General features: G+C 37.3%; 1 protein-coding gene across 17 annotated transcripts in view; it reads right to left on the bottom strand.

Annotated features, from left to right (window-relative positions):
- Nucleotides 1-24,790, bottom strand: part of MBNL1 (muscleblind like splicing regulator 1) — a 207,576-nt gene that overhangs the window by 147,371 nt on the left and 35,415 nt on the right. For 9 of the 17 annotated variants that reach the window (XR_009261885.1, XR_009261886.1, XM_058730251.1 and 6 more), the window contains exon 2: nucleotides 3,044-4,073. The exons of 5 other annotated variants lie outside the window; for them this stretch is intronic. Coding sequence is in view for 8 of the 12 variants with exons in the window: in XM_058730251.1 (XP_058586234.1) it covers nucleotides 3,044-3,217 (174 nt within the window). In the remaining 4 variants the exon portion in view is untranslated. Of the gene's footprint in view, nucleotides 1-3,043; nucleotides 4,074-4,311; nucleotides 5,338-24,790 lie in introns of those variants that run through there. 3 more of the 17 variants (XM_058730263.1, XM_058730259.1, XM_058730250.1) reach the window with 2 other exon arrangements.

Genomic DNA, 24,790 nt, shown 5'->3' with positions numbered 1-24,790 from the left:
TTACAGCTTCTCCTCTCTTATTGTTACCATTCTACTCCCAACATACTTAATATATACATATATTCCTAATTATCATGTATTCTGACTTTACTTAGCAACACATCTATTATGACAAAGAATTCTGTTTTCATGTAGTAAATTTAATCTAATTACTTAAACTTTGAAATCAACAATACGCCACTGAAATACCATCAGCTAATTTTCTTCCTATTACCTTTAGTAATATGCCAACTTATTTCTTTTGCATAAATACTGTCTTGAACTGTTCAACTTCTGTTTTTAATGAAACAAATTCTCCTCTTCTAAGTAGAAGTCTGCTATGGACGTAAGTCACCTGGGAGCCTGGCCAAAGTCTGAAACAGCACAGCTGAAGGGTACAGCCATTTCACAGGGTCCTCTCAGAGAGTATTTGGTTTGCTTTCCTAACTTGCTAAAAATAGTAGATTACACAGGCTACCTCCATCTCACGGCTCAAGAAGTCACAAAAGGCTGGACTATGGATTGTAGACATACATACAATACATTTTATTAAAAAAGTGAGAATATTACATGTTTTCTAAATTCCTTCCATTTACTCTCCGAGACAACACAAATGATCTAGTGGTTATTGGCATGGAATTATGCTCCTAAGGCTTCCAAATTTCAGAACTTCAAGCACGAGTCATGGAGTTACCTTAACTGTTTTAAAATATGTTTTTGATCTATTTTAGTCACCAAATTGAATACAGCAAGACAGCTATCTAAAACCCAGGACTCTAAATACTGTATTAAGAATCACAGAATGTGTTAGTTATAAATACGTGTCTACCAAAGGTGGGTTTGGAAACATGAATGCTTAATTACATATTCAAAATGTGTTAAATGAATTCTTAATATAGTCATTTCACTAACATTTCAGGAGCTATTGTTCCTGCTATGAACCTCCACACAAAGTTATGTTTATGTTTTTCCTCTTGTTCAAATCAAAATATTTTACCAAGTTTTAGACACTATAAATTAAATTTTAGTTTCTCATAGAAACAAAGAATGAGGACAAAGTTTGCATTGATTAGCTGCTATAATGCGTTCATTTCATAAGTAAATTTAAATCTTAAAATTACTTGCTATTAAAAAAAAAAGTCCTTGATGTGGCAGTTGAATCTTGTTAACCACACAGCAATGCTGCCGTTTTACTCAAAGGGAGCCTGTTCTGTGTCCACAAGTGAGCAGCCACTAAAAAAATATTTTGAGATGGAAAAATAGCAACTGAATTTTAATGTTTCACAATGTTTCCAAATGCTGGGGAGGCAGGTCTTCTGTGAAACCACTCAATGTCACAGCCAAGTTTAATGTCCTTCATTTTGTAGCTACGGGTGCACCATCAACTGTCTGTAGGATTAAAAATTGGATTTACTAGTAATTGGGTCAAAACAGGGTTACTTATGGACACAGCTGGTTACCGACAAGGGTAATTAGCCCTTTGCCCCTCATTTTACGGGTCCCCGTCTCTAATTACACCTAAATTCAGTCAGCAGGAATTTAGGAATACATAGTCACAAAGGTACAAACCACTGTGCCCTTCATTGATGCCTTTCAAAGGAAAGAAAAAGGCCTCATGGTAATCTATAACTTCTGGCTTATTGATCTTTAGGACTATAACATTAACAATAATATAACACTACAAGATATCTTTGTTGTTGTGAATGCCTCCTTTGATATCCCACTCTGAAGATAATATCCTTGAGTCTTTGGTGAAAACTTTAGCAAAGTAAGCAGCCCAACTGAGCCAAGAAGCAATTAACTGCAATAGACAACTCATAAGCTAACCCATATAACAAACACATCAGGGTGAGTTATGAGTTAACGTTTGGGTTGACTATATCAGTTAATTCACCCCATGTTATTAAAGAAAGCATTTTTATTACAATAGGAGGTTTTGTTTTGTTTTGTTTTGTTTGCAAAAGACAAGATGGATGTATGAAAGTTTTACTTCTCTACAGATGCAGAAATGATAGTGACTCCTCTCTCACAGGTTCAAAGAGTGAATTATACTGACACATTAAGTATTCAAAGCCAATTCAATTAAACCAAGTAAGTAGAAAGTACCCAGGGATCTTCACATTTCTAGTCTTGACCTTGCATGTCAGAATAAGGATACAATATCATGCTACCTTTTAAAAAGCCCATTTTCAAACTTGACACCTGAACTACGAAGCAATGACATTTTTGAATGTCAAGATACACTAAAGTGGATCTCTCAGTACCATGGTGCCCACAAAAGCTTAACTTTTAACACTTCTAGCTGAGACAGTTACAAATTTTAAAATAATCAGGATCCAAAAAAAATGAACTAAGTTATTTTACATTAGAATTTTACAAACTAAAACAAAACAAAACAAAACAAAAAAAGCCTCCAAATAATAGTACTTAAAAGTTTCCACTCATTTATAAAACTCAACATTCAACAAAGTTTATGCCTCAGATAGGGTACTATAGCAACAGCAGCAGAACCTTACTTCTATATTTTCCACAAAATGCATTGATTCTGGCTTTAAAATAATATGCTTATACAATAAAAAGGAGACCCATAATATTAAAATGTTAATATAAAAAGTCTATCCAAGTTTTACTGCCAGGAAATCTGTTCTTTTACAAAGGTAACAGCAACTTTACAAACAAGGAAAAACAAATCATCTTCATTCAGCTATTGCCATGGCCTTGTATAGACCATGCATATGCTAACACACATATTTATCTATATTTACTATTCCTATAGAAATCGACATTGCTATGACTAAGTTAAAAGTATGCGGACACTTTCTGTTTTAGAAAAACATCATTACATCAAAGGACTGATAAAGTTATTCATAACAAACAAAGTTTGGCCAGAGTTGGTGCCATTGCTTCTCAATAAAGTCCCCCACCCCAAAAGCATCCATAAGAAGACACCATAGAACTAAACTATTAACAAAGCAATCCATAATTCCAAACTCAGTGGACTATGTGTCCATATCCCCTTGATTCAATCATTGTGTATCCTTAAAATAATATAATATTTACTCACTTTCAATGAATCAAAGCAGGCGATTACTCGTCCATTTTCAACTTGGCAGCTTTTCGAAGGATGTGCAAATTTACATTCCGTGTCTGGCCGTGAGCAAGTCCCCCTTTGGAACTCTCTACATACTTCCAGTGTTAGCCATTTTGTGTCCCGAATTGGTGTGACACTAACAGCCATGTTTAGATTTTACAGGTAGTTAAATTTTGCAGTGAAACCAACAGACCCAGCCCCCCCACAAAAAAATAAAAATAAAAATAAACCCAGCAACCAAAAAAAAAAAAAAACCAAAAAAAAAAAAAAAAACCTCAAAAAGCTGAACTGATAAGACTGTAAAAGGCTGATGAAAATGTCCCCTCCAAAATACTTTTTTCCCCACTCCCTGCTTTAAAAGTACATGGAAAACTGTGTTGTCAATATCAAGGAAAAGATCTCCCACTAGAAATTCACAGCATGAAACTGTTAATTCAAGAGGTTTTGGTTTACAGAGAAATACTAGAATCGTAAGTAGATGAACGTTTAAAAGTAGGGCCTCGGATCAGCCTTGTGCTCTCAGTAACCCCTTCCCAGTGCCAATTTGGAGCCCAAAATGCAAGCATGAAAACGTGGCAGACCCTTTGACACCGAATTTCCAAGCTGCTTTCAGCAAAGTTGTCTGAAAGGGAATCTCCTCACAGCTGAATTTGCAATGGAGTTTGGTGGTGCAATCGGTATTGATTAGTTTGGCATAGACAGATGCAGCAGTTTAGAGCAAATCGAGAAACTGATTTTTTTTTTCCTCCTTGATTTCCTGGCAGAAGAGATCTGACTTTTTCAGCAAACTTTTCTTTTAAAACTAAAGCAGCCTAGGGCAATGCCAGATACTTAGAGCTTTTGTCTTGATTATAAGTAGAAATGGGGGTGTCTGGGCTAGAAGTGGAGGGTGGATGTGCTGTCGTCACAGTCTAGCTGGCAGCAAGCAAGGCAAAAGCAGAGACTGCTCTAGAAGCGGGTCCAAGCAGCAGAGACGTCAGGAAAGGCACTTCTTAGTACCAACCTGTAGAAAAAAGAGATAGGTTAAGATTTACTAAGTAGCACTTCACTGATGTCCTACAGTATCACAACCTTGCCATGTGCTACCAGACTAAGTAATATTCAAGTCAGCTTCTCTCTGTCTCTCTCTCTCTGTCTCTCTGTCTCTGTCTCTCTTTCTCTCTCTCTCTCTCTCTCTCTCTCTCTCTCTCTCTCTCTCTCACACACACACACACACACACACACACACACACAATACTTACAGTGAGGCATATTGCAGCCAGCCATCGTAGATTTATTAAAAAAAGGGGCCGTTTCCCCTTGTGAAGCAATGCATGATAGAGAGATAACCAATCACAGATAGTGTTGCAGCAATATTCTGGGCAGAAAGCCAATAGTGTGGGTTGTCTTATGAAAGGTCGCGCCTGTCAGACGTTCATTACTATGCTATAAGCACAGAAAATGTCCATCAGATGTGACTTATTCCACTGCAAGAGGACGAGCATGTGGGTTTTGAATTTACCCAACATGCAGTTAGTGGACTAAACCATGTTAGTTTCAAAACAGCTTCCAAGACAAGTCCAAGCACTTGAAGATCATCGCCGGGGAATAAAAAGCAAGGTTTAAAAATTGCAGCTGACTTCCAAGCTGCTTTTCCCTCCGGCTCTGCGCAGGGACGGGCACTGAACAGCCTGCTCCTGCTGTCCTGACACGTGAATAAAAAAGGAAAGGGGTGTTTACAAATGGTACATTCTCCTGACCTATCCAATTCACTTCCTTCTAAAGCCCAAGTCCTGCCCCTCCACTGAAAGCAGCACTCATACTGTAAAACTATTCCATTCAGCCGGCAGACACTTTGTCAATATATCACAGGCGGGCGAGATAGGAACAAAAGCATCCTTTATTTGAACATTTTTTAAGCAGAAGCTGAGGTCATGTGGGGAAAAAAAGGAGTGTAGTGTTGTCAGTGTGTCTGGCAAATGTGAAGTCAACCTCAGGGGGGAGAGTGATTCCATCGCAGAAACATTAAATATTAAGTGAGCAATTTGATTTGGGCAGCGTGATGTACTTCAGAGGTACGGAGGAAGCCAGAGGTTGGGGGCTGGGGGATCCCCTGTTGCCTAATGATCTATGAACTGGGAAGTACAAGACTGCTCGTTATAGCAGGGTATTTTTGCTTTTAACAACTTACTTTCTTTTTCAGTCAGGATGGAAAAACTTTCAGAAAATGCTTAGTAGTTATAGAAACAAAACTACACGTTTCTTTTCCTTTTGAGTGTTACCAACAAAGGAAACAAAGCTTCAATAACTCCAAAAGTTTCACACTCCAAAGAGGCAATGGCACAATATAATAAATAGTGTTTGATCACACTTGCTTCTTCAAAGGCCAAATACGGTCAATTGGAAACTGGAATATAGAATATGAATGTAGGAACGTAGAACATATATATAGACAGATAGATATCTAGCAGAATTTTTAAAAATTTATTTTAGGATTAATACAGCCACTCTTAATACTAATTAAAAAAACAAAAACAAAAAAACAACAGATACCAGGTAGGTGAAATACTGTAGTAAGACTACAACTTTTGAGAAAAGTTCTAAAGAACCAACTCATACCAATGCTCAAGAAGTACTTTTGTTTTCAAAAAACTTTCTGGTTCTAATTTCTGGTTGTAGAAAAACAAAGTTGAGTCAGTCGTAAACTCAAAGATTCACCCACCCTTCTGGATCTTTGCTCCACATTCAGAATTTCTCAACTATTTTGGACCTTCAGCATGTACCCATCTGTGGTCAACAACCCCTGTTGTCTTTCCTGCTAAAATTTTCAAGCACTTCACCTGCAACCATACACCTCCTTTGGAAGCCAGCTAAGAGATTACTTCCTCCAAGAAACTTCCAAAATGTCGCTTTATCCATCCCTGCCCACTCATCATTAACATGTCTTTTCTGAATTACTTTGGCATCCCTATACAGTGTGTTGTTTGCTTATATGTATGACCCACGAAACTATATGTTTCCCCAAACAGAAATAAACCCACTCACCTCATAACCCCAATGACCAGCACAGGCATGGAAAATGTATGGAGCTCCATAACTTGGGTAATTAAAGGACTGATTACTATATCTGTACTGGAATGACCTCTAGGGCACAAAAATATGCAAACACATGCATGAACAACCATATAAACACATGTGTAACACCACACATGAACACAAACACACACCTGAAAACACACACACACACCCATCAGTGTCTCTATCAATTACTATATGGCAGGGTCACTTAGACCCTCCTGCTGTGTAGGAATCCTCCCCCAGCCCTGGACAGCTCCCTCTGACATTCCACAGGACAGCTTTTTGAAAACTTCAACACTTTCAAGCCCCTTCTCTTCCATATTCTACTCACTAACAGCAGACAATGATCTTCCGTGAAACAAATATTTCATAGTCAAAACAGGAGCCCTTAGGCATGAACTCCCTGTCACCTTCCTGCCACCCATTTTTACACTATCTTTCTGCATCTTTCTTTTGGTCTCCCAGTTGTCCCTCCCCTTGCACACGGTCAGGCTTCCACCTTCACTCGTTCCTTCTCAAAACATCTTTCTCTTCACATTCCTTCTTCTACCTTCGAATGACCTGCCTTACCTCAACTCTTTCTCTCGGTCCTCAACATGCTGAAGTAGCTCCAAAATAGAGGAGGCGGCAGGGAAGGAGAAAGGGACCCCGCCTAGCTATGCATCCTCCCCTCCCTAATACTCTTAATCAGCTGTTCCCAGACCAAGGGCTAAAGAGCCATCTACACATGCCGTTCTTCTGCTTCTTCCGTTTTGAATCTGTATCACTGTGACCTCCACACTCATTACTTCACTGTTAAGCAATGGCCGACAAAACTCCAAGTGAAGCCAAATCCAAAGACTATGCTAGTCTTTATCTTTACTTGACCTCCACCAGCTCCCTGTTAAAGGTTTCCTCTCGTCTTGAACTGACACATTCTGTCCTTTTGGTTTCTCTCACTGCTGCCCCTCTAGTATCTTCCCACATAGAAAGGAGCTGCCAGGAGCTGGGGAAGGTTCTTGGCACATGCCATGCTGTTGTGGGCTCCTGGGACTTGTTACGTGCTAGCTCTTTGTTTGGTTTGACAGGTACGTCCTCACCCCTTCAACCTGGTAAATCTCTTCTCCTTGTTTAAGCTGCTATTCAAATATCACCTTCTCTCTAAGGCTGGGCCAACTATGCCAAACATTGTTCCATCTCAGGATATTCTCAGTACTTTTTATCTCCTGGTGCTTTTACCCCCAAAGTTATAAATTCCCTGACAACAGGATCTATTGCCATTTTTTTTTTATCCCAGTTCCTGGAATATAATAGTTGTGTTTAAAATATTTGATAAATGAATATTTTATTCAAATTGACAGAATAGACATGTATATAAAGGACATGTCCCTAACAGCAAGGAAATATTTCGTCATAATCTATGGGGACCAAACAACATGAGAAAGGATAATGGTACCCTCAGAAATACCTTCGCTGGTTGGTGGTTATGTCTAAAGACAACCACAGAATCAATTTCTAAAGCTGATTATTTTTCCTTTTTGATATGTTACAGGCTTAATCTCACTCACGCATAAAATATCCTTTAATTAAAATGCTTGCAAATGGGTATTCTGGATATTTTTATTTTCTGTAGCAGAGATACTCTAGTCACTTCAAAAAGGGTTATCAACAGAATTACAGATATATACGTATTGGTAAACTGAAAATACTACTTACTTGTAAAATATATAGGCAAATGTGATAATCAAAGTGTTTACAGTTATCTAGGCACAGAGCCCGAGCAATCAAAATGGACACCAACCTTTATGCATTATTAGTGTAGCTGCACCTGCCAATGTGGGTTCCAGTCCTTGATACAGACCACCAGGGGGTAATGACCTGAGATTATACCTAAATTGCTGATATCAGATTATGGTCTTGTACTCTTTCTCTTTATTCAAACAGAAGGGTTTCAGGGAAGACTGGAAATCTTCATAACTGAAGGTTTTGGTAAATTAAGATGGTATAGGATTTGGATCAATACTAAATTTCCAAAACACTGTTTCAACTAATGGATTTTTATTCTATAGAGAGAGACAATGTTTAAAAGTATGTGGGTGATGTCCAGATTGTGAGAATTATTACAAACATGTTTGCTCTAAAAATGTGTTGTTTGTAAATAATTACTGAAGAAAATATTTCTCCGGTAAAGATATTTACTAACAGATAAATTGCTTCTGAGGTAAATTTCTGACCTATACTTCGACATATTATAATAAACTTCCCTGAACAAAAAAAAAAAAAAAAAGATTGGAGAATAGTTTTACTGTAAGAATCAAACTTTTTTAAAACCTACATAATAAGCCCTCTTTTACCAAATGATCAAATCCCTAACACTAAAGAGCTCCTCATTATGCAACATGTCCTACAAATAAGTATATTCTGCCATAAGAACCAAGAACAGTGCACTCTCCTTGAGTGATTATCAGAAATCACATATACTTTCTACTTTAAGTTATGAAGGGGGAAATAGAATAGAAAGGAAAAGAAGAAAATATAAAGATAGAGGAAAGGAAGCTAAGAAAAGGACCAAGGATAAAGTAAAAAAGTGTGGGAAATTAGTAATAATGAATCTCACAGCAACTGATGCATATTAGCATGAAAACTGACAGCGGATGGCTTCATATAAATATCTATTTAAGGGTTGCATACATACTGCAATAGAGGATAAGCAGACACAAGGCATGAGTATGAAATTCTGTTTTGGAGAACTGGATGGCCTCTATGAGCATGGTTAAATTTCTTAGTCATATATGTATAATAATCATTTCAGTTCTTCTGAACCAAATATAGGCACTTCGGTCCTACTGCATCCCAGAGTAGTTAGCTGGGAATTTGGGGGACTTTTTTCATAAGCTTTTGATTTTGAAACAGCTTACATATTGAGGAAGTTAACAGAGTAATTACTTGAGGGTTTGTTTGTTTTTTTTAATTTATTAAGACAGCTTTAATCTAACTGGAAAAGATAACCAACTTCATCATCTAATGTTCGAAGGTGACAAGAAGCGGCCCCTTGCCCCAAACCATAACTCCCCACTGCCCCCCCCCACCCCAGGATCACTGATGTCAACAAGTCCATAATTAGCAATGCATTACTTCAGGGAATTAACTCCTGGTACAATTTTGCCCAGGGCTTGCCCCAAATATTAACAGAGATTTCAGTATACAAACCAACTAATCATTTCAGGAAGCTGTACAGCCATTTCTCTACTCATTAAGGTACTAAATAGAGTAACAAGGCCATTAAGTTATTACATGGGGAAAACTATGGTCCGAATGGGTTAATGCAGTCTTCAGCAGTATTCAACTCCATATAACAAAAAGCTGAGATCAGTGTTTCTCAGCAAGGGGTAAGCACAGTACTGGTAGCACCCATGGCAATTTTAAGTGATGCAGAAACAACATAATTTTAATAGATGCATCAGAATGCAAAAACTAGTTCATGAGCCTGAGATTACATGCATATCATAACTTAGAAAGAAGCTAACATTTAATATAGTAATTTACGAGACTATTATAAAAAAAGCTTAAGTAAATATATTGACAACATCATGAAAGAGACACGCAAATAACTGAAGTTTTAGAAACACTGCCGAGAAAAAAGGTAACTTTCAACCACACATCCTCTGGAATGGCATGCCTACTGTCAAGATGGTCTGCCGGTCTGACATTGCACGGGCTTAGGGTCACAAAGAAAGGGAAGTTTACTAACTCAAATAAGTCATCTACTGTCTGTCAAAGCATTCCTTTAAAATTCTAGTGGGCTCAGGGCACCTGGGTGGCTCAGGCAGCTGAGCGTGGAACTTTTGACTTCAGTCAAGTCATGATCCCAGGGTCATGGGATCAAGCCCCGTGTCAAGCTCTATGCTGAGCATAGTGCCTAAGATTCTTTCCCTGTCTCCCCTCTGCCCCCTCCCTGCTAGTGCACAGGTGTGCCTTCCCTCTCTCTCCCTCCCTCCCTCCCTCTCTCTCTCTCTCTCTCTCTTCCCCTCCCAAAAATAAATAAATAAAATTCCGATAGGCTCAATTCCCTAATCATCAAGTGGTCCCTTACCAGAAAGATAATGAAGGAGTGCTGGTTAGGAAACACACTATTGCCAAAGATTAGAATTTCAAAAGCAACTCGCTAAACTGCCTCAAATTAGGAAACGATTATTGTCCCTTCTGCATTTTATATATAAGACCACCAAATAAAACAGGAAGCCTCTGTGCAATTAAAAAGCAAACTTTGATTCGATTCCCGTTTCAGGCAAAATTTTTAAAAAAATAAAAAGGCTTAAGATCATCAGAAGATAAATATTACAACAGTGGGCTGTACTTTGTGTACATGGTCACTAGCTTCATACCTAATTAGATCCTCATCCAGTCCTTACTACAAAGTTATCTTCCTGGAAGCTTTTGCAGCCACTATCAATTTAAGTCACTATCAAAACTTCCCTGCTTCTCAACACAAGCCCAGACTTGCCAGATCTTTGCCTTGCTTTATTTTTCTTCATAGCACTTGTCAGTATTTGGTGTAATATTACGTGCCTATCTTTCTATTTGCTTATCTTCTACCTTTGCATTAAAATCTAAGCTCCACAAGAGCAGGCAGTTGTCAAGCCAGTCCTCCCCTAAATAGCCGGCACCAAAACAGTGCCTGGCTCAGAAGCCAGCAACCTACCGGGACACTAGTTTACAACTATGATCTACAAAGTTACAATGCCCATTTGATACATTGGCAATGTCACCTTTATAACTGAATGAAACCAGCCTCAAACTCCACTCACTGGAAAGAAAACATCAGGCAGTGAAGTTAACACAAAACTGTATTCATATACCTCCTCAATTATGAACTTGATGGAAGATATTCTTACCCACAGAATAATCTGAAACAGTTACATGTGGCTTTGCAAATTTAAAACACGTAAATAATTTATCTGTGAATTTCTTTTTTTTTTTTAATTTTTTTTTCAACTTTTATTTATTTTTGGGACAGAGAGAGACAGAGCATGAACGGGGGAGGGGCAGAGAGAGAGGGAGACACAGAATCGGAAACAGGCTCCAGGCTCCGAGCCATCAGCCCAGAGCCTGACGCGGGGCTCGAACTCACGGACCGTGAGATCGTGACCTGGCTGAAGTCGGACGCTTAACCGACTGCGCCACCCAGGTGCCCCTATCTGTGAATTTCTGACAGAATCAGTTTTCAGTTCTGGCAAAAGAAGAGAAAATCTGCATTTTGTTCCTGATGATATTCAAACAGGCAGTCTTTTAACATTTCCCTCTATTCTACAAGAAAGTGTAATGACATAACACTACAAATGCCTCTCCACCACAGTTCTTCAGGAAAAAACACTAAGCCTATTTAGTGTTTTGCTTACTCTACATATCACACAAAGAAGTCATCTTGTTAGCCTTAGGTAGTCATTTCTGATCTGTCCCTATCATTTAATATCTCAAAATAATAAACAGGAAATCAGAACACAAACTACAAGAAAATTAATAATGCTGGTATGTGCTCAGGAGCTAAACAGTAGAAAAAACAAATCTTACCATCCTGGCAATTTTCAGGAAGAATGGTACATTGACTCAACTGGAATCTATCAATGTGAAATTAACCTGACAAAACTGGGAATGCCAAAAACTGATATTGTTATTCCCCCTGCAATGCCGTAATTACAAACTTTAATTCTAAAGTTTATTCAGATGAGTTATATTTATCTGACATAGTAACTGCGGGCCAAAATCTTAGTTTTAAATTTTTAACATCTTTTGAGTAACATCACCTAGTTTCTTAAAAGACTGGTGGTACCTCTGCCTAAGACATTTTTAAATGTGACCTTCGCTGCATGAGAAATGGTAGCCAATTCATCTATAGGGTACCCTAACAGTGTTACTGCACACCTCAAAACTAACTATGAAGGTGATTAAGGAGAAAGCTGAGGAAATACCTCCCATGGCTCCCTGTACATCAGTGACAACTGCTGCGTGTGCACCTCCTCGTCCTACTGTCCCAACCTTCCTTGCAGGGCAAAACTCATTCTTACAACTGGTGGCCATTAAGGTCTTCTCTATAATTAACCTGCGCCTGTTTTCCATTTGAGCAAGCTCAATTATTTGAGCTAAATTATAAAATCAACATGAGAAGAAATGATAAATTGCATACACACACACACACACACACACACACACACACACACACACACACATATATATATATATGGTATATAAGGAGTGTTGGTTAGGATAGACACTATTGCCCAAGATTAGGATTCCAAAAGCAATTCGCTACACTATACCCTAATTAGGAAAAAAAAGATTGTACACACACACACACACAGAGGGAGAGAGGGGGAGAGAGAGAGAATATATATACATAGAGAGAGAGAGAGAGACAGAGAGAGAGAGTGTGTGTGTGTATATATGTGTGTGTGTGTATGTATATATATGTATATGTGTATATGTATATATATGTATATGTGTATATGTATACACACACACACACACACACACATATATATGGTATATAAGGAGTGTTGGTTAGGATAGACACTATTGCCCAAGATTAGGATTCCAAAAGCAATTCGCTACACTACACCCTAATTAGGAAAAAAAAGATTGTGCACACACACAGAGGGAGAGAGGGGGAGAGAGAGAATATATATACATAGAGAGAGAGAGAGAGACAGAGAGAGAGAGTGTGTGTGTGTATATGTGTGTGTGTATGTATATATATGTATATGTGTATATGTATATATATGTATATGTGTATATGTATATATATGTATATGTGTATATGTATACACACACACACACACACATATATATATGGAGAGACAGAGATAAAGAGAGAACCAAAAATAAACTATACCTATTAGAACCCTTAATCATAGTTGTCACACTTTCCAGAATTTTTAAAATCTTAATGTGGCAATAGCTCTCAATACTATCAAGTATATCTGAGTAAAAAGCTTCACCTTAGCAGATAAATCTTGAATTTCCAGGTAAGTCTGATTTAAAACCTAACATAGTGGCCTCAATCCGGGAAATTTCACCGACTTATTTCTACTGAAGACTACCCAAAATACATTGCTTAATTATTAATCATTCTGAGAAAATTAAATAAAATGTATGTTTATAGAGACATCTAAAATAATTATTCTTCAGACAATAATGAATGAAACCAATTATAAATATAGTCTGGTATTACATGAGTGTATCCAATTAAATGAATTACTGGACTTCTCATGACACAACACAATACATAAATATCTCCTTTCTATTTCATCAGCAAAACTCCCTATCATTTTATGAATGTATCTCTTATTGCAAAGTTTGCAAATACTCAAGCCATAAAGGTTTAATATTATCATCCTATGGATATTTCTATTGATTTCTATTGACCTTAAAAATTGCCTTGTATACAAATAATCTCAAGTTTACTCTTAATAATATACCAATGTTAAATGCATTTATTCTGAGTAACAATAAAATATTAGAATCTGTTTAACTTGAGCTTTTTTAAAAAAATCACAAATTCACACAAACATACAGATAAGAATTGTATTTGCCTTAATTAATAGGGAGTCAAGATCCAGTTGTTTTTCCCTGATTTAAAGGAGGAAGACATGTGACAAAACGAGTTTATGCACTGACAACTCATATTTTCACTGCAATGTAGCTTAAGTATCATTTGAGAAAGGTTCCATATAACTTACAACCTTGACTAGGTCTGAGATAAGCATAACCACAAATTATGCTCATATTACTGTGATGGCTATGTAATAATCCAGAGCTTCATACTGTATTTTGTAGAAGCCTAGAATTCCAAAGGCAGCTCCCAGCTCCATAGTTCTTTAAAAGAGACAGGTAATAGGCAGGCATATTTTGTTCATGCCTATCTCAACATTTTTCATAAGGCTTCATTTACAAAATTTTTTATTTGAATGTAGGTGACACACAACATTACATGAGTTTCAAATGTACAACATAGTGATTCGACAAGTTTATACATTATACTATGTTCACCAAAGCATAGCTACCATCTGTCACCATACAATGCTATCATATCACTGACTGTATTCCCTATACTTTTATTCCCATGAATTACTCATTCCTTAACTGGTGGCCTGTGTCTCCCACTCCCATTTACTCATTTGGCCCATCTTCCTACTCCCTCCCCTTGGGCAACCATCAGTTTGTTCTCTGTATTTATAGGTCTGACACTGCTTTTTGTTTGTTTATTCATTTGTTTTCTTAGATTCCACATGTGAGTGAAATCATATGGTATTTGTCTTTCTCAGTCTGACTTACTTCACATAGGATAGTAACATCCCTCTAAGGTCCATCCATGTTGCTGCAAATGGCAAAGCCTCATCCTTTTTATGTCCTTGTAATATTCCAGTGTGTGTGTGTGTGTGTGTACGTGTACGCACCCATGTGCACAAACATATTATATATGTGTATAAATACACCAACTTTTGTAAAAAAGAGAAACACACTGAGAATCTAGAAATCTGAAAACATAAGGTTAGCTGGATAAGAAGGTAATTTGTTTCCATGATATCTGCTTTTACATCTATATATACATTGCTTACCACACCTCTGTGCACTCAATGTCCTTGAATTTGTAACATATTTAAGAACTTAAATCTCATTAAATATGCATCAAATGATAACGCAGACCTAGAATCTCTTGAGTCACTCACTCACAGGAACTTTTGCAGACATACATGAAAATGTCATGTCCTCGTGGAATTGATATTCAGAAAGAGATGTCCAATAAAGTAAAAACGTATCGTGTGCTGTGATTAGGACTATGAAAATCAAGGATTGTCATTTTAGAACTGTAAAGACTGAGGAGCAAATTAAAATTTGAACCAGATACTGTTTAAATTTTGAGCCTCTTTTCTCCCTCCATACTTAGACTTCCGTACATCTAGTGACTACAATAATCTAAATTATTTCAAAGTCATGTAACAATTTGCACTCATAACTATGGTTCTGCTTTTTTTGACATCCTGAGACGTATGGTATAAATTATAAGGCTATTCTCCATATAGAGATAGATGTTACTAAATAATGGAAGAGATAGTAAAATGCAAATTAAAATGGTGTACAAAAATCTCTAGCAAGTAATTTACATGAATCATATACATCAAGTCTGTCTTCCCTCCCTCCCTCCCTTCCTTCCATTGATTTTAGACATTGCTAAATGAATGCATTTTCAATTGTAATAAATTTAAACCATACAGAAGGGTTTTATTGAAAGTCCAACTGAATTCCCCCCCACCTTGCTCCGTTGCCAAATCAGACCCCCTATTATCCCAAAGGTAACCACTATTATTGGTATGGTATACCTAGTCCTTCATGCATTCACATACAGACATACACATCTACACACACACACACACACACACACACACACACACACACACAGTTTATCGTTTTTACAGAAGTAACACATACTAAGCATATTGTTCTGAGGCTTGCTTTCCATGATATACGATAATGACTTTTCTTTGTCAACACACACGTCGATGTAAGTACTTTTTAACAACTATGTACTGCTCCACTCTACGTCCATTCTTTAATAGCAGCCACCTAAGTTAATGCTCATTTTTCACAAGCAATGCTGCAATGTATGTATAAAGCTATTCTTAGGTTTTGAGTGGCTTTAATAACATACTTAGAACATAATGTATATGCATACATTAACTCTGAAAAACAAATTCCGTCCAAGAAAACGTTTCCCAGTATGTACTTATACCAACAACGAACATTGCTTTTCTATATTGCTTACTCCCTAAATCTAGTCCTTAAAAAGATACAATCCCTAAATCTAGATTGTAAATTTCTATAGTGGGAATAGGGCAAAGGTATGACTGGTCTTTTCTCCTACAAATAGAACTTAAAGCCTTGTCTTTTTATTTTGCAAAATATTTCCAACTGTTAGCCCTTCGATGGCAGCTAATCAATGAGACATTTGTAAAATCAGTTTTTCAACTCCCATTATTTCAAAATAAACCATTTCATTGCTAAAACAATTATAACATTTATATTTTGCAATTATTTGCTAAAGAACAAGGACTGGGAGTCTGAATGTTTGGGTTGACAGGAGTATCGAAACGGACAATATATAGTTTACCACTCTTTTCTTATTAATAGAAACAAACATGTAGTTAGAAGAGTCTGCAAGTCATGTTATATTTGGACAATCACTGACAGCACAATGTCATGTGATTAAGGGAATGCTTTTTGGTTCTTTTACACATTATTTCTACAAATGTCAGAAATATCCTGCTCCCCCCTCTCCTTTTTTAGACACGAACTGACTAAAGGAAATGGTTTCTGACAACTTCTATAAATAAGGCAAGGCATTATCCAACTAGCTAAGGCACAATAGAACTCTGGTGAACTCATGTAGGCCTAAACACAGTTTCCCGTGTGGTCATTTCCCCAGAGGTTGGCATGCCTCATGTAGTAATTTCTGACCCTGGATCAGACTGTTCTCCTGAAGTGCCACGACCATGCAATTAAAACGAACAAGGTAAGTATATACTCCTGCATGATTTTGCCAATGGACAAAGGTCCTGTTAGATAATCAAACATTCTCCCCTCACTTTGCCTTCCTCAAACTCTTCCCCAGTTGTTAAATAACAGCTTCCAGGATAAAGAAGATGTAAGATGGCTCGCTGGCAAAATGTAGGCATTTCCAGTGCTTTTATTCTTTTGACAATGTGATTTTACCACGGTGTCAGAGTATACATAATTGTCACACTTCTCATATGAGATCAAAGAATTTAATGTTAGGATTTTGTACTTTCAAAAAGAGCATATGTACTGAACACACTATCAACAAGCTAATGTGGCAGCTGAGGTTTGGTTCCTTTGCTAAATAGAAAAAGGACACCCGTTTCTTAGGTACTTTAATTGCCCATAAGGTTCTATACATCCCCAAAAAAGCTGTAACACATGAGGAAATCTGAAGAGCCGACTACACCCTTCTAATAAGACCGTGATTAAAGTTGCATGTGTTTCTGTCAGCAGCCTGTGCACTTAAAAAGCAATGACCACCTTTCCATGGGAAAGCACAACGCACTGACAGCTGCTAATAAACTCAGAACTGCCAACATTTGTTACCAGCAACACCTTCTTTTCCTGGGATTCTATGCTCCAGAAAGATTCACTATCTGAATCAGTCACCTGGGGGTAACTGCTATAAATATATATTCCTAGGACCTACCCTAGACGTACTAAGGAGAGAGACCAGGAATCTACCTTTAACTTTACTTTATTTATTTATTAACTTAATTAATTAATGTATTTATTTTTGAGAGAGCGAGTGAGCAGAGGGGCAGAGGGAGAGAGAAAGAGAATCCCAAGCAGTCTTGTGCTGTCAGCGCACAGCCCGATATGGGGCTCCATCTCATGACAGTGAGATCATGAACTGAGCTGAAATCATGAGTCAGACACTAAACTGACTGAACACCCAAGAACTCCAGTAATCTACATTCTAACTGAACTCCTTCAGGTTATTCTTAATGTCATTAAATTTTGGCAATTATAATCAACTGAAGCTAAAATATTACTTCCACCAAAGACTGTTTACTACCTTTGTACTAAATAATTTCCTTAAAGCTCAGAGTATCTGCCTGGAAAAAGATAGATTGAGATTTGATAACATGCTTTTTGAATATATTCTGTCAACTACTTCAGAAAGCTGACCTACCTGCAAAATGTTATACCAAAAAAAAAAAAAATCCTGTTGTATTCATTTTTTAAAATACTATTTTAAATCAGGCACCATACATGCTCCTCAACATCATTCTAAGATACTATTCACCATATCCTACCACTCGTCATGTCTCAAAGCACTTACGTTTTTTAATCCTGTTTCAATAGTTCACTCCGAGTACGCAAAAGCTACTTGGCTTATAAAAAATTCTCCCCAGTATATCTGAAGGAATACATTGGATACATTTAAAGAGGAATCATGTAGCAATCTTAAAACTTCGTATGGTTCCATCATTTAGATGTCAAACCATTACATATAAACACACACATGCTAAATTCTTTAAAGATAGTAATATTTAGATTCCTTATTTTTTATCTATAATAAGAATAATTTAGAATAGCAAAATTATTTTGCAAAAAGATTTTTAAAAATTAAGCACCTATTCTATCACTGCAGTATAAGATTAACTGTTAATAGTATATAGATAAATGTGAAATGAGGATTAATATATGAATAGGTTTGTGTGTGTGTGTGTGTGTGTGTGTGTCTGTGTGTGTGTGCGTGTGTGTGTGTATCCAAAGAGTATGGAAATTTTTTTATCCGGGAATCAGTCAAATCATTTTCTTTGTATGTAACGAAACACTAGCTCTTAATTTAAAGTGAGGGAAAAACGTGGTACTAAAGTTAATAGGAGGAAAAAGAAATTCTTTAATCTTCTTGCAATAAGAACCACTTTACTTTGGATAAAACTACAAGCTGTGCTCCTTTGGTAAGTAATAACCCTTGAAGAGATGAACTTTTGAGAAGTTGGCTTATGCTACATTTCTTTTTGATTTACATATAAAATCTGCAAGGTATTCATCTGATTCTTTAAGCAAGTTTCTGCTGGAAGAGCCATGTAGAAAAATTTACTACCCCCACCCCAGAATTCGTAACATTCTCTTATTGTACAAGAGAGCAAATATTTTATATATTGGTATACAATTTATTTTTGTCTGGCTTTTGCCATTTGATCAACACAACTCTAAGAAATGGTGATATTACCTTGCCCGTTTGTGAACAAATAGATTGAAGCTTGTATGGTTAAGTGACTGACTCACCAAAGTCCCCTAAGCCAATTAAATGGAAGAATCGGGACCCCAAATCACGTCTTTTGATTCCAGATTTAAAACTGCATTCACAACACATGCTAGCAATTTAAAATCAAGCTTTGTGGAAATGATAATGACTGAATATAACAGGAACAGAGAGAGACCGGGACTGGAGAGGGATATGGCAGAGCAGTCACGACTGCATCACCTGTGGTTTGTGCTAGTATTTAGGTGGAGAAAGCCTTGCATACAGATTTTGAAGGAGATAACATGGTCCCTTACAGAGTGGAGACATGGATGCTATTGTCCTTGCATGTGCATGGGGTATGCACCAAACACTAATAATGCACACTTAGGGACGTGAAAATTATAAACCACGTCTATCATCTTCTTAAGTCTGTTAATCAATTTTAATCTAGTAATTAATACATTACAGGGTTGTAAATGCTCAGTAACTGATTTGAAGTTAATTGTTGAGGAAGAGGTCTTTGAGCATGATTTTATTCTTATTTGTCTGCCCTCTGAGCAAGAAGAGCCTACATTTTCTTCAGAGCTTTCATTAGAAGAACTTAAAACATATTAGCAGAAACCTTCCATGTAAGTAAAATGAAATGCTGCTCTAAGTATAAAACTGAGTATGTGCTAAGCAAGTATGCATATAGTCAGGCTGATCTATATCAACTACTAAAACAGTGTTTGAAAACCAGTGAAGAGGATAGAGTAACTGTCTAAAACACTTCTAAGCCATGTAGAGTCAGATAGATTTTTTTGACAGCTGTTGAAATCATAGAAAAGTATACTAGAGAAAAAGTGCTGAGGGTTTGAAATGGCATTAATGATATGTTTCTTTCACATGTAACAAACCTGTTCTGTATTATATTAGTTATCTTACAGCACAGAGAAATGGTAATTATTAAGTTGCTTTCTAATCTGAAAGCACCAAGTCAAAGAAATTAAGAAGTTGCTTATTTATTTTTTTAAACATTTATTCATTTATTTATTTTTAGTTCTCTTTTTTTTCTTCTCTACTATCCTGGAAACAGAAATGTTTTCCCTAAAGAAATCCAAATACATCTGACACGTATTGTAATCTTATTAAATGAATAAATATATTCATCAAAAATAAACAATACCTAGATAAAATTATATCTATGTATTGATTATATGAACAGTTTATCGACGACCTTTTATATGTAACCTAGACACAGAGGTAATACATGGACCCAGCTATGAAGAGTTTACTGCTTAATGGGGAACATGAAACAAACACACAAATAACTATACATTAAAAAAAAAAAAAGAAAGTGAGAAGTACACAGCAGAGATAACAATAAAGCCTGGTGAGTTAAAGGAGAGAGGGGTCAGGGGTGGTTTGGTGATAAGAGAAGACATCTGTGATGGAAAGACAGGAGGAGGAGTCTCATTGGGTTAGAGACAAAAAGGAAGGGCAATCCAGACTGCAGGAACAGACAGAGCAAAGACAGGGCCATGGGAAGGCCCAGAACACCAACACTGGGGGAAGTGGTCTATATGCAGCGCCCACGTGCAACGGGCCTGGCAGGAGATAAAGCTGCATTTGGGGACTGGAACCAAATCAGTGAGGGGCCTTGAAGGCCAGGCTGCAGAATTTGGCCTTCGCTTCTTAGTTACTTGGAATTCATCCATTCCAAGATTTCACCCAAGGATAGAGTCGGAATATTTAACTAACTACTCTGAGGGCTAAGAATAAGGCTGCACACCGGGACACGGCGAGATCTTATTAAATAAACTCGGGATTCTTCTACTTCCTGAAGCTTCTGCTTCGGTTGCCAGCAAGCTGAGAGATAAATTTAGTGCTCAATTTCATCTCAAGCACTTGGTTCATCTCTTTTCCTTCTAATTGATTTGTTATGTCTCTCTTTTACAGTCCTATTTTATGCGCACTTTACTGTTGTAAGCCGACTCACATCCCTTTTTGATGGAGCATGCGTCACACATAAATACAATTAAAGTAACGTTTGTCCTGCTACCAGGTAAGGTTGTAGATGTACTTTTAAGGTTAAAAGTTTCAGAAGAGAAAGGAGAAGTTAAAACTCGCCATCAAGCATAGCTCACGCTTCTAAAAATATTTCAGTGAAAGATGGCCACACCTTGGATTAGGATACCCAATGTCTGCAGTTGACAACTGCTCTAAAATCTACAACTGTTGGGGTCAACAACCTATTTTTTTTTTTTTTTTTTTGCCTGGCTGTCCAGTTTGACCTTCCCTGTGAATCAGTGTTCGCACCAGATGCCTCAATGACCTTCTGAAACTTACAAGGCTTCCAAGGCTACAGATATTTTCAGCTGTATCAGCCCTGGCTGTCACAGCATTCTGCATGATATTGAGTGGCAAAACTGGAGCCTCCTGTACGAGCCTGACCTTTTAAACTCACAATATTGTGCTGCCACTCAAAATTGAGTTTTCTCTTTCTGCATTACTTTGTGATACCATTTCCCTTGCGTAATTGTAAAATAGCATTCTAAGCATAAAACGGTACTTTTCTTTACGTGAAAATACTTCACTTCTACACAGGAAACCTAACACGGATAGAGGCTTTAAAATAAATATTTATTGACATCTATAGATAATTTTTTTTTAATTTCTAAAAAGATTAGTTAAATTTTGTGGCAATAAGAACTATAATGTCATTATTTCTGCAATGGCCAATTTGAAATTTGAGAGATGTCTAAATTTTATAATTACACTTTCATAATTACATCTGCTTGTGTTAACCATTATGTATTCAATGCCTAGCACAGTGCCTAGAATATAAAGGAACCCAAATTAATATTTAAGTGAATGTTGCAGAATCTTTCACGTTTAATTATTCTTCATTTATCATAGAACTATTGGGCTGAAATACAGGTGCTTAATTTCCTTGCCAAAAAAATTAGTACATCAGCATGGGGTATTTCTCTTTAAAAATATGTCTGAGAATGCTTGGTACACAAAGGGAAAATATTTTTTGAATACATGAATGTCAGGTCACTTATAAACAGAAAACTGTTGCTGTGGGACTAGGTTAAAGTTTAACAGCAGTGGATGAAAAGAGCAGTGGAAATCAATTCATTAAGACACAGATTAAGGTTCTTAATAATAGTATCTATCAACTATTTAATCTCAAGCCTTCAAAACTACTGGAGTGATAATGTATTCAAAATGATACATGTATATTAGAGTATCTTTTATTTCCATTTCCTGCTATGTTTTCACAAGTCTTCCTTGTAGCCAGGGCAGAGAACCACAAAATGATATTAAATAAATATTTCAGAGCCAAATTCATAAACTAACATTGGTTGGTGAATGTATCCCTTAGCCTCATACATTTATTCTATTCCATTTTTAGCTATAACGTCTGTGCTACTTTGTAATCCTTTATGGAATATACATGTACATATGGATTAACACACATAGATGCACACAAGACACACACATGCACACACTCTAATTACCCTGATAGGGATTTGAGGGAACATGAGAAGATTTAATCAGAAGATTAATCAGTCTTCAAATGACTGTCAATTTTCAATAACATTTGTGATTATTTTAAGGTTGGCAACAGATTTCTGTATTTTAGTGATGAGAGAAATGAAGTGAATTCCCTAATGCTTTCAATAATGCAGCTGAATAAATTGGGAGAGTGTCTGCAATACTGTCTTTGGGCTCAAGACACTTCTTAAAATGGGCCACTTAAAGCCATCCAACTGAGCCACGGCAGTGTGCTATGTCATTCAGAAGTGACATCAGAAACTTCACAGGTGCTAATGATTTTGAGTCTAAAAGTAGATTTCGCTGATCTTGGTGAGTGCTGGGGCAAAGGGTATTAGGTGTGAGTAGAACTAATACTATGCAAACCACACTTGATGTAGCTCTTTTTCCCAAGCCAGCAAAACTCCAAAAGTCCACTTCCTGGTCTCTGCTGTTTTGTCTGACCGTATTGCTTCAAAACCCGTCTTTCACATCTTCCCTTCTTCGTTAGGTCTTTCCAGAACAAACTTGGGTTAGGCCTCAAATCTCTACTGCTGTCAGTATTTGTGTACTTCATTCACAGCATACTGAGGGAAACAAACAAGCAGACAAGAAGCCAAGCTGCTGGGTTAAGATCTCAGCACTCACAGTACCTTCCTACGTGACCCCTGAGCAAATTACCTGACCTCAGCCTCACCAAGCCTCCATTTTCTCACCTGTGAACCAGAGAGAGGGAAGGCACCGCATAAATCTCACAGTGCCGGGAAAGAACCATACATGGTCACATATGTAAAAGAATAAGTGCCTACCAAGTAAGTGGCTATTTTTGTAATTATGACGATCGCTAATGGTCTGGCCCTGTTGTGATTTTGGTTGTTTTTCTTATTTCACTAAAAATGGACTTTTCTCTCTAGGCTATCAACTTCAAAAAAGCAGAAACCATATCCTTCATTTCTCTTGAAAATGTCAGTCAAAATCTCACGGTGGAGTTTTTTATGCAGAGGGCTCTAAATAAATGTTTATGATTAAAAATGAATAGTAGTAAGCCATGAAATAAAAATTCTGAGTCTTCTAACCCAGCCTGCAGATTAAATCCTGGAAACAAGGGATGAACACTTCACAGCTGAATGGGGTCGTACAAAAGACGCACAGTTGCACTTTCACCATTTCAAAGTTTGGAAGCTAGCCTACAAAATACAGCTTTATTTCCTGCACACAAAGAAAAAGCTGGAGGAAAAAGAGCATCGTGTGCATATCCAAAACCCTTTGTCATTAAAGTAAAATACAACACACCTCTCTCTTACAGATTTTTCCTTTCTGTTAACATAAAAGTCGCAGGCTCTGAAACTTGACTGTCAATACTGAGTGATTTAACCTCCTACTCAAGGAGTTAGCATTAAGAAGCTTCGGATGAACTATGTGCCCCCATCTTTCTCCCAAAGTGCCAACATCCGAAATCAAGCCATCGTTTCTGTCTCATCTAGGATGCCACTACATTTGGGTCATGCTGATGTATCCAATCCTCACACAGAAAAACAAGCACCTTAAGCGTTGAATCACATAACTAAAAGGAACTGTGAGTCGATTTTGTCTTTCCTCCAACATACAGAGCACGTAAAGAGTTAACGTGTCTACTGGACGGTTTTAGGCAAATTCCACACTCTGCCCACAAGCAGCCTATTCTTGGCTCCCGTGCCCACTTTGTTTTGCCCGTACATTACTTGTGAATATTTCAATCACTACACTGGAAACTACTTTGAGAACAGAGCATGTCTTACCTCTGCCCGGGACAGGATAAAGGGGTACGACAAGCAGCACGTGGACACTGCGCTCAATCGGTATTTGCTACGTGAGAGGGTTTTCCTTTGAGGCCCAAAACAATGGCATGAGCCTTCCATTTTCCTTCCCTAGACATTATATAATTTCATTTGCTGTGTGTTCTAAACAGCTCTGTAAGAGAGGAATTTGTTAGCAAAGTGACATGTCTCCAACAGAACACATCTTCAGTTAATAGCTTCTCTCTTGAAATCCTAAGCTGTGCCACACAGTGGCTGAGGGCACACAGACTGCTGTGTGAACATGATACAACACGAAAGCATGAAATAACCACATCAGGAAGATAAATGAATTTAGCGTGTGCTCTGGAGCTACCCCTATCATTTCTCAGTGAAAATTTTATAGCATCACATTATTGGTGTGAAAGTAAATTATCTCCTGAAACTTCACAAAGCTTCCTTGGAGAGCCTCCCGAAACGCAATGTTGTAACAGGTCACACCATTGCAAGCCCTTTTCATATCTGCTGAAGACAGGAGGCCTAGGGTGTTTTGTTTTGTTTATAAATCTAAGA

The sequence above is a fragment of the Neofelis nebulosa genome, chromosome 5 (genome assembly GCF_028018385.1).
Source record: "Neofelis nebulosa isolate mNeoNeb1 chromosome 5, mNeoNeb1.pri, whole genome shotgun sequence".
Lineage (NCBI taxonomy): Eukaryota > Metazoa > Chordata > Mammalia > Carnivora > Felidae > Neofelis > Neofelis nebulosa.
The sequence above is the reverse complement of the archived record's forward strand: the minus strand, read 5'-3'. Positions and strand labels throughout refer to the sequence as shown.